Source organism: Ricinus communis, chromosome 1, assembly GCF_019578655.1.
Source record: "Ricinus communis isolate WT05 ecotype wild-type chromosome 1, ASM1957865v1, whole genome shotgun sequence".
Classification (NCBI taxonomy): Eukaryota; Viridiplantae; Streptophyta; class Magnoliopsida; order Malpighiales; family Euphorbiaceae; genus Ricinus; species Ricinus communis.
The window spans coordinates 27127534-27139245 of NC_063256.1; the positions used below are offsets into that span (position 1 = coordinate 27127534).

The 11712-nt window shown below is 29.9% G+C and overlaps 1 protein-coding gene across 1 annotated transcript; it reads right to left on the reverse strand.

Annotated features, from left to right (window-relative positions):
* Nucleotides 1–5661: 5661 nt before the first annotated feature.
* LOC8276811 (RNA polymerase II subunit A C-terminal domain phosphatase SSU72) lies at nt 5662–10076 on the reverse strand. The gene is made up of 4 exons (XM_002515583.4): nt 9755–10076; nt 9521–9666; nt 6081–6199; nt 5662–5995 (listed from the first exon to the last, which is right to left on the reverse strand). The coding sequence occupies exons 1-4, from the start codon at nt 9967–9969 to the stop codon at nt 5894–5896; spliced, it is 582 nt and encodes a 193-aa protein (XP_002515629.1). The 5' UTR covers nt 9970–10076; the 3' UTR covers nt 5662–5893.
* Between the last annotated feature and the right edge of the window lie 1636 nt (nt 10077–11712).

Consider the following 11712-nt stretch of genomic DNA (forward strand, 5'->3'; position numbering starts at 1 on the left):
AATGTTTTTTTTTTTATTGTACTAAAAATGTTGCATATTCTGAAATTTTAATGATTTTATTATGTGATATATAGGTATTATGTATATATAATTTGATTTATTTTGCTGCATATTTTTGTATCAATTTTGTTTATTTTTTTTGTTCTAGAAACATGTCATACACCCTCTTATCTGATATCAATAGCGGAAGCAGAAATTTATTGCAAGGGCGAGTCCGGAAGAAGGGCGAGTCCACTTTATTGCAAAAACCATATTTGGAGGTGAGACAGGAGCTGGAACATGCCAAAAAATTCAGAACCTAGAAGCCATGCATCAGCCCAAACATTAATTGTATGACCAGTATCCACACGCCACGCACAACCCCGTTCTAAAACTGATCTTGAGATCCAAATGCTTTTCCATACTAGCTTGGCCTCTTTCCCAAATTGACTGACATAAATGAGGTAGTAGGGAAGTATTTAGCTTTCAGGATTTTGGAAGCTGATGACTCTGGTTGTCTTAGGAGGCGCCAAACTTGTTTAGAAAGCATTGTAAGGTTGAAATCATGAAGTGAACAAAAGCCCATATCGTAAATTTTTTTGAAAAAGTTACAAAAATATTCATGCGTTTTGATTTTTTATAAAGATATGGTATAAATTTTTGTTTTTTCAATGTTACTTTGTGAAAATATTAAAAATACGAATTTTTAATTTTTCTTATAAAAGAATAACCACACTATATTTTTTTTTTTTAAAAAGTTAAAAAAAGCAGTATTTAATTTTAGAATGTTTCTAAAAAGTTTCCAATTTTTCAGAACACAAAGTTTGGACCATGAAAGCCAACGAGTGCATCCACTTTGCCTATTAATATGATTCCACCAAAAACCATTCATTAATCTTTAATCTCTTCACACAACATGATGGGCAAAAGGAAAACTGACATAGTGTAAGTGGGGGGTGTATTACCGCCTTTAATAGTACCTCTTTTCCTAAAGTAGTTGATCACCCCCAACTATCAAGGCTTAGCCAAACAGAGTCCTTCAGAAAGCAAAAAGCATGAATTCTCTGGTTACCAACAACTGAAGGAAGGCCTAAATACCGACAATGATGAGGCACAACCTAAATTCCCAACATATTACAAATAGAATATTGTATTGCCAAATGAACCCGTTTGCCAAAAGAGATTGCAGACTTATGGTAGTTTACAATATACACTTCTCTTCTTTTAAAATTTAAATATTTACATTATTTCTTACTTTCCATTATAATCTTTTAACCTTCAAACTTTTACAAATCTCATTATTCTACAAATATATCCATTTTCATTTGAGAATGACATTTAAATCCAATAAAATAATTATATTACATGCAAAATTAGTGATAAAAATATCAAAGAATTTAAATTTTGAAATTTATGAAACTATAGCCTATAATTAAAAAAATATTATTTATGCTATTCGTGAATATATTATCTTCTTATATATAAAGAATATGCTTTAAAAGAATATGATGTATGTATAATTTATATAAAATAAATGTATGCAATTTTTTATTAAATTTAAGAATGTCAATTTTTAATTTTTTTATAGTTTTTTATTATATATTAAATTAGTATGTATAATTTTTTATACGAATCTATTTTATAAGCATGAACCCGATGAACCTTAAATGATACTTTCATGAATCTGTTGCTAGTAGATGATGAACCTCAATTGATATTGTGATAAACCTATCATTTGTAGATAATGAACATGTCGATTATAACCTATTAATACAAATTTTATTCACATATAGCATGTTCATTACTTAAAACTTGTATATTCATTTGTTAATGATATAAGGTTCATTATTAATAAAATCCATTTAATGGATTGTATTCTTGCATTATTAGTTCTTATTTCTTATAATTATTATTTTACAGGAGAAAATAGGTAGAAAATACATTATAAAGAAAAATGTTCAATATGAAGAATTCACAAAGGCAGAAAAAAGCCTAAAACTGATGAATTTAATAATAACAGTATAGATTGGGATGTTCCTTTAAGTAATGTGAGGAAGAAAACAAAAATCTTTTTTATTGATTTAAGTGAAACCGATGAATCTAATAATATAATTTTTTTTCATTGATAGTCTTTTGCCATATGCTCTATATCTTTACTTACTCTTTCTAATACTAAATCCCATTTTGAATACATACTCACTATATAAACTATATGCTTCACCAACAAATTTGACAGACAGTCCAAGTAAATCCTTCAAAGTATTATTTTAATTATCAGCTGTAGAAATAGAAATATGATGAATATAGTGATGAACCTGTAATTCACACATAATGGACCTCCATTATATATATAATGAACATATCTTATTTTAAAAATGAAACTATTAAAAATTAAGAATAAAATGATGAATTTCAATGTACTATAGAATGAACTTATTCCATTTAAAAAATAAAACAATAAATGATGAACCTCTAGTTCATATATAATGAATGTCAATATGCTATATAATGAACCTATTCTATTTCAATAATAAAACTGCTATCAAAATTGTGAATATGTTGATGAACCTATAGTTGATACATAATAAACTTTAATGTTAATTACCTGTATTGGCTAATAAATCTAGATTTACGTTGTATATTCAACTGCAGATTTAATTTGTTCATTCGTATTTTTAAATTCACATCCATTCACTGCTCCATCAATCAATTTCTTTATAAAATAATAAACCTAAAATGAAAATAAGAACAGAAAAAGAAAAAATGAATAATTTAAGCTTGTCAAATATATTTTCAAAATCTGCACTTATTCATAGATTTTTCTATAAATGAATTTTTTCACAGATAATGAAAATAAAAGGAAAGATTATGCACCAAATAAGAAAAAAAAAGAATAAATAGGAAGAAAAAAAAAAGAAGAATTAAAGTTTATAAAATCTGATTTGAAGATTTAAAAAATAGGGAATCTAAATACCAAACAACTGATTTCACTTCTCGATTCTATTTTAAATTGCAATCATGAAACATGGCATTATATTGAAACTGAAGCCCTCGCACGTGCCATTTAAATTTCAACTTTTTCATTTAATTTAAAAGCTAATGTTTTGGACGTCGGGTACATAATACACAATGTACTCGGGTTCAAGATATAATTTGCCGATTTGATGTTGAAGATTGCAGGTTAACTATCAACTTTTGAACAGAAAACTAAAAACCTATTGTCTAACAAAGTTTCTATAAAAGAAATAAAGAAAACGAAACTAAGCCAATCAATTTAGTTGAGTAGCTTTTTTTAGTTCAATTTTAACTAAATTTGATAAGATTTTGCTCGGACCTGCCTTATTACCTCCCTAAATCTTATGACTAAATTTGATAGGATGTAATACAATATGTAATGAAATCACGATTACATTGCATGCTTCATTATTTTATTAATATTCTTTTTATATAATTTAATAATAAATACATTACATAATCATTCATTTTTAATTTGATGTAATACTTAATACACAAAAAAGTGTATGTAATCATAATTACTTACAATATATTTATATTTATTCTATTTTTTTATTTTTTTATCAATATAATTTAAACATCTTCAAACATCACCAACCACCATCATCTGGTGATCGATGACCAAATTCCGACGATCAATAACTAGATTCTGGCGATCGCTGACCGAATTACAACAATCAATGACTGGATTCCAACGACCAATGATAGTTTAAAAATTAATAATTTTAATATTATTTTAAATAATTTATTTTAATATTTTATTTCTACATCAACTATTATAAATAAAGATGTTAAATTTTTGAGTCATTTTTGGCGTATATTATGGAAAAAGTTAGGAACTAAGTTGTTGTTCTTAACTACTTGCCATCCTCAAACTGATAGCAAAACTGAAGTAGTTAATCAGAATTTGATTACTTTGTTTAGGGCAATTATAGAAAAAAATATTAGGTGGATTGTTTACCTTTTGTGGAGTGTGCTTACAATAGAGCAGTTCATAGCACTACTAATTGCTCTCCATTTGAAATTATTTATGGTTTTAATCCACTTACTCCTATTGATTTATTACCATTGACGCCTAACAATTTTATGAGTGTTGATGCTAATTCAAAGGCAGATTTGATGAAGGAGTTACATAAGCAAGTTAAGGAAATGATTGAAAAGTAAAATGCTAAAGTAGCTTCATGTATGAATAAAGGAAGGAGGCTAATGATTTTTCAATCTGGCGATTGGGTTTGTGTACATTTTCGCAAAGAAAGGTTTCCACACTAAAGGAAGTTCAAGTTGAATCCAAGAGGAGATGGTCATTTTCAAATACTTGAAAGGATTAACAACAACGCATATAAAGTGGATTTGCCAGGTGAGTATAATGTAAGTGCTTCATTTAATGTGGCTGATTTGAGTTGATTTGGTGTAGGTGATGTTTTTTATTTGAGGAGAGGAAAAATGCTATAGAACAGCCTACACACCAAGAGGATGACTATGACCAAAGAATCAAGGATAAAACTGAGGAGATTGTCAATCCAATTATTCTGCCTCAAGGACCTATAACAAGATCACGAGCCAAGAAGATTCAACAAGCGTTAATTAGTCATCTATAAGATTTGGTGAATTTGGCTTGTAATAGGCTACAAGGAATCCAAGGCTTGGAGACAAGATCAAATAAAGTTATTTACAACTTAATTCAAGTTTAACTTCAAAATGGACTTACTTAAGTTTATTTTTAGTTTTTTAGCATTGTTAATTGAGTGGAATTAAATGTTTATATTTTTGTCATAATGGGCTGTTTAAAATATATCAATTTAGAAGCATATTAGTTTTATTGTTTTGATAATGGGCTGCCCAAACTTGTTTATGTTAAAGCCCATAAATTGAGTTTGTTTATTTTAAAGTATGAGTTTTTAGGTTTTGTAAAAGCTATATAAAGGCCTAAAATGAATTTCACTTCAGATTATTAATAAATCACAACCAAAAGGCTATTTTCTTTTATATGTGTTCTTGAATAGAATACATGCTAAAGGAACATTTAAGTAGACTGATCACCTTTTTGTAGTGTATTTCGAATCTAGAACTTAGAAACAAGTTTTCTTTATTTTAAATCTTTGATTATATTTATAAGTAATCTGAATTCTAGCCGTTTTAGGGATTAATATCGAATTGTTCTTGGAGTTTTCAAGTTAATATTGTGGGGATCCGTAATAATCAAAGGGATAATCAAATTTATTTTTAGAGGTTCCGTATCGTATATTCTTATATTATATATTTTTATATTATAACCAAACATGGTAATAAAATAATCAATACATTGATTGATTAAGTTAAGTTGCTTTACGCTCTATCAAATTTGATAGCCTAAAGGAGCAGGGGTTCCAACCTATCCGTTGCCACCGCCACGTGGCCATCTCTGCTTATCAAAGCACCATTTACGGTACAGTCCAAGCACCATTTTGACCTTATCAAAGCAATTTACTGGCTAGGTGATGGCTGATTTTGTTAATCAGGTCAAGTTTTATGTGCCGGCTCATAACCCACCCAATCTATGAATGGGAAACACAACTTTTCATCTCATGTTATCATCCTCTAGGATTGGAGGTGTAGAACCAGATGTTATACAAGAATTTAGATTAGCAACCACTTCAAAGGGTTTTGCTAAGAAACTGGGTTTAAGGCTACATAAAAAATGGAGATCATACAGCTGTATAATTTACATAATCCTACAGTTTGATCCATGTTCTGAACGTCTGTAGTCCAACTAAAAAGGATGAAGTAAAATTCTTTGAGTTACATCGTAGAGAAAAAAAAGAGGTACAATTGTACATATCAAAGGTGGTTAATCGTAATACATTATATAGACATGATTGACATGGAATTTAGTCAGTTCGTTAGCATGAGTAAGACATCTTCAATAGAAGGAGACACTATATAAAAGCTTCCGCCTATGCTTTGTCTCGAAGGCAGTAATGATCTCATCAATCGAATCCTCCCATGATTCGGCTGCTTCAATCTATGCACAGAAAATAAGTATCCAGAATCCATCAAATAGTAAACATCTAGCAGAAAGTTTAATAGTTTGAAGCTATTAGTCCCACCTCTTGGCACAATTCTAAAGCAAGTCGAGCTCCGATAGCTGCCTCCTCATGATTATCTTTTACTTCCAAGTTGATCACCAAAACACTTCTCATAAGAACATGATCCCGATTATGGAGATCTGCACAGTTCCAAGGAAATTATTAAATAATCATACATACAACTGTTGATAGGGTAAAATGCCATCTCTGAATGATCATTGAACATCGTTCCCTTTTCAAATTTTGTTATGAGAAAAGAACTAAAGTACGTGAAATTGGGGACATTGCTGCATTAATCAAGTACTGAAAGAATCAAAAGACCGCAAAAGACAAAATTACCAAGGCAAGTGACAAAAGAACCAGATTCAATTAGTTCACCACTGCAGTTCGGTTATTAATTCTGTTAGTTTAATTTTAATTTATTTTATTGTAATTATTGTATAAATATATGTTTTAATGATAAGTGAATTTGTTTATTTGGGCCAAAGTATCTAATACCATTTACATCACCAGTCGCAAATAATATATTTGGATTGCTTTATTCAGCTCTCCATGTTTTTTTTGTCAGATTTCTACTTTCTGGCAGAATATGATTTTTTTTTTTAATTGGACTTCATTTTTGCACAAATATAGATCTCAAAATACATATACTTATAAAATCAAAATACTAAATATATTAGAAAAGTAAAAATCAATTACCAAATGTAATTTGATTATCCTGTTTATCCCAGTCATAAAAGTGGGGAATTGAACAGAACCAATCTTATCGTAACTCATTGAAGTAGGTAATTTGGTTGAAAGATTGCATACCTCTATCAACCACCAACTATATCACAGTTTGAACTAAATGTCAAAGCTTAGCAAGCAAAATGTCAAATGATATGATATTATATGTGTCAACATATCAGGAAGACAGCTTTCTGAAGTAACTTTCTACCTAAGATATGCTACTAAAAACAGGTTTATTTGAAATTAAAATCCCACTATTCCACCTATATCCAATAAAAATAAGATACTTGTAACCTTCAAAATATTCCACATAGGCAATTTACACTTGTGGCAAAAATTTTGTTGATTTAGATTTAGATTACTTCACCTTCCCCTTCCGCATTCCTGGACTTTCAAGCAACTCTTAATTCTGTTTACATATTACTCTGCTATTTCTGTCCATGCATGTGATAGAATCCAAATTGTGAACGAAAACAATTTTATTAAACCAAGGCAAAAATGCCTGAGATTAGAAGTATAAAGACTCCTCAAAACTTTACCACTTGGGAATTCTAACAAAATAGAAAGAATAGGAAATGCTAAACCAACATTAAGTTTGCTCTTTTAAGTTTCCTACTTAGAAATAATAACTATTAAGGGGTCCCGCTTAATTTCCAGAAAGGACTTGGAATTAGGACTGCACTTGTGGAGTAGGAAAAAAATGCCATCAAGATGTCAGATATTTAACAACAAATAGTTACCAAGATATGCAAATAAACTCATTGCACTAGCTAGTTTCTCTAAGGTGCCTCTCTACATATCAAAGGCAATGCAGCATACATGTTTGATCGAGCAAAGTAAGAAGTCATTATAAACTTATCAGCTTCAAAATCGATCCGTGATTATATATATTAAGTATTTTTCCTTTAAAAGCTTTTCACTATTGAAAGCCTTTGTTGGCATCGCATTGTACAATAACACATCACAGTAAATTAGATATTGATCTGATTCCTTAATATTAGCAGGAAAAATGTGCCCAATGTCCCCAACAATTTGAAGCAGAAGATCTGGGTTCTAGTAAAATTGACATCACATATTTATTACTTACTTTAACTACATAAAGTAATTTGGTACAAAAGCACTTAAGGTGGACCCACCTAAGTCAATCAAGGGGCCACTGTTCCTCCAAGCTATCCTAACCTGGTCATTCTAAATGATTAGAAAGACCAATTATAAATGGAATACTGGTTTAAGCACATCCAAGTTATATAAGCAAAGAAGAAGAGGTTTTAGACCTATGATGACATGAAGTGGTGATGATGTTTTAGCAGCAGTGGACCTCTCTAGACAATGCCTATACCTAGAATAATAGAGTGAAAAGATAGCATATAGTTACACCCAACTAGTTTAGTTAAGGTTTTAGGTGATTCAGTCTCTTAACATTTTAATTTTCATCTCAAGTTCCTCACCAAATCCCTAGCTCAAGAATCAAGACAAGCTTTTCACTCACCATCTTAAAAAATCTTGTCATAATAGTTTTATGAACATGATAGAACTGTATTTAATAGAGATACTCACAATCATATGAAACTGTATAAGTCCTGTGTGTGCTGACATAGTGTGTCTAAAACACCATACAAGCCATGCATTTACAATCTATGGAAATACCATAGAATGAATAACAATCTCACAATTGAGACAATAAGATGTGGATATTTCAATGATACTACAAAAGCAGGATAATTTTATACCAGACTCCATGCATAAATCAAAAAATAATTATCCAATTCTCAGAATCTTATTCTGCCACACACAACAAATAAATCAAATTGCTTAGGAAATTTGTTTCCAACCATCATTTTGATAGGAAAAAGAGATTCCAAGAGGTGTGATGTCCAAATAACTTTTTGAAACAAAATGATAGACTGTTGAAAGCAAATAAAGCAGCTTCCATAGAAAATCAGAAGGAAAGGATTCATTACAGCTCAAGTCTGAAGTTGGCCGAACCTAAAAAAACTTTAGATCCAGGATAAAAACTAAAATATCATTGAAATGAGTTAGCTGTTGGAAGCTACATGCAACTCTTCAACAAAGTTCATTTGATTTCTCCTAGAGACAAACTTTTACACCCTACTCTCAAACACCTCAATGTCTTGAGAAAATTCAGATTTGAAACCAAAATTGACATTAAACACAATCCTGAGAAATTTAACTTTCACAACAAGTAATAGGAAAAGAAAATAATACAAGATCCAAAGAAAATAAATACAAGATGCAAAGAGTTTATCTTCAATAACGAAACTGTTACAGGACAAAAAGAGATTTTAATGGATGAAACAATTGGATGTTGATCAGTTTTAATAGCCAAGTACACTATTATATTTTCTACTATTATCATGAATATTTACTTTAAGAAAAAAAATAACAATAATAAATTCTCACCAAACTAGAATCATCTCCAAGTTTTCTAAGATGAACTCCTCTAGCCATGAAATCATCTGTTCTTATTTTAGTCACTACTACACCTTCAACCTAATTCTCCCTTCCATAACATCTATTTCATCCTTTGCAGTTAAGTATAGTGCCAGTGTACAAGTTTGTCTCTAATCAACTGCTCTTTCATCTACATATAGGCATAGCATAAACAATATATAACAAAATTAAATTAATCGTCAAATTTATAAGCAAAGGACATAGACTTATCCAATACTCCAACAATAAGCAACGAAATCGAAAAGAGAAGATGGAATTACCCTCGATAACCATATCGAAAACCTTTTCTTCAAATGAGAAAACCACATCGAATGAGCCATCAGCAGCATTATCTTGCCAACGTTGAGGAGCCAATTTCACAGATGAATTCCTTTTAAGCATCGGCAATATTCCATTTCTCTTGTAACTGCACTCTTCAAATTAACCCATCAAGCAAAATTAGATAAAAAGAGTTTTATTAAAAAAAAGACAGAGGAAGAAAGAAGAAAATATACAGGTCAGGGTCTTTGCGCCTGAGATCATCAAACATTTGCTTGTAAGGGGTTCCAAAATCGTAGACGTTTGGTTCTCTGAGGGAAGGTCCAGGGAGCTTCACGTGAGCCCCTGTTCCATACGAAGACACATCAAACCCTTGCATCTTTAGAAGAGAGTGAGCCTCCATGCTTCTATTCTGATTCGAAGAACACACCATTGCGTACCTCAGTTTCATGCTTTCTTCACTCTGCAACTTCGAGGGTTTTGTGGCTAAAGTAACCTTTGTCTTGTTTGGGAGAGAAAGGAGAAGTTAAATACCGAATAAGTTTAAGTGCATTGCTTTTGGCCTAATTACCACAAAATACCTGAACTTTCAAAAGTTCAACAATGTTATTAATGCTTTCAGAGTTTGCTATGAAATACTCATGATTTCAATTTTTTTTATAAAATATTCTCTAGGGAAGAAAGATGACGAAAAATGCTGACGTGGCTTCCCAAACTGGCCCAATTGCTCAATTTCATTTTTCTGATTAGAAACTAACACCACAAAACTCTATATGCAATGAATAATAATATTTTTATATTTCTAACTGTATGTTTATTTATTCATACATTCATAATTTAAATAAAATCAAGAAAACATTTTTATCTACACTTATGAATATACTTTACTAATTCCTATTAGTAAAAGGCATAAAGACATCTCACTCAGTCGTTCAAAGTGTGAATTCATGAGATTCGTAAAGATGAGTGTCTTCAAAAGACAACTACCTAATATACGTCCTAAAGACAATATGTAATTAAACAATATCTGAAAGATAGTATTATATCTTAGTTAACACTTAACGTTCAAGGCGTAATCACATATATCATAAAAATGAATGTATACCGATTCATCGAACTATTTCTTTTTTATATAATCAAAAGTAAAATATCGTAGTTCTAAAGTCTATATAAAATAATAAAATCTCTAAATTAATTTAATACTAAAAATAATTTCCTTAATAAAATATTTCAATTAAATCATAAATAAAATATATATATATATAAGAACTATAACATTATAAATTATCCACTCATTTGGTATGCAGAATCAAGACTAAATATAGCTTCCACCAAAATTCGCTAACTTCTCCACCCATATAGCTTTTGAGCATTTAATTTTATAATTCATATATATGCAAGATTTAGATTCTTTATTTCTAAATCATTTTCTAAGTCTAAACTTATTTTTTATCATTCTATTAATTTTCTTTAATTTATTTTACTAAAATTTGGTATCATCTCTTATGTATATCATATTATTTCTTTCATAAAATAGATTCAGTTCCTATAAAATTACTGTGGGAAGCAGTCTCGGGCATGCACCTAAGTGTATTTAGCAATTATGCACTACAAGGCTTTTTAACTATATGGAAAACACGCTAACTAGCTACGTAAACTAGGACAGAGAAAAGGAAGTCACCACCCAAGTAAATCACCAAGACACTTTTCTAATTGAATGGTATACTAGATTCTATAAGAAAACATTCATGCATTTAGAGATGGATTTAGAAGTCAGCTTCCTTATTTCTATATCTATACTTTAAATTTTATTAATTAATAACATATTTTCTATAAATGCAGCATAATAATTTTACACATCAAGCAATGCAACATGTTAAATCTACCGAGTCCCAGCCCAATTTATTAAGCTTAACTCAATTCTTCGTTTATTTGATTAACCTAATTAGCTATTTAATTATATAAAAAAAGCCTGCTTAGTCTAGCTCAATTATAAGTAATATTCTAGTTACAAAGTATTAATCCTAAATAGACTACATATTACATGCCAAGGCCTGTTTTAATATTTTTAAGTCTAAAAGGTTCAGTTCATTTTGTTAAGCATGGGAAAGCTCACTTAAGTCTAATTGGACTTTATATTTTAGGCTCAATTTAATCTAATGTGCTACAAATTATATGCCAAGGTTCAATTTAA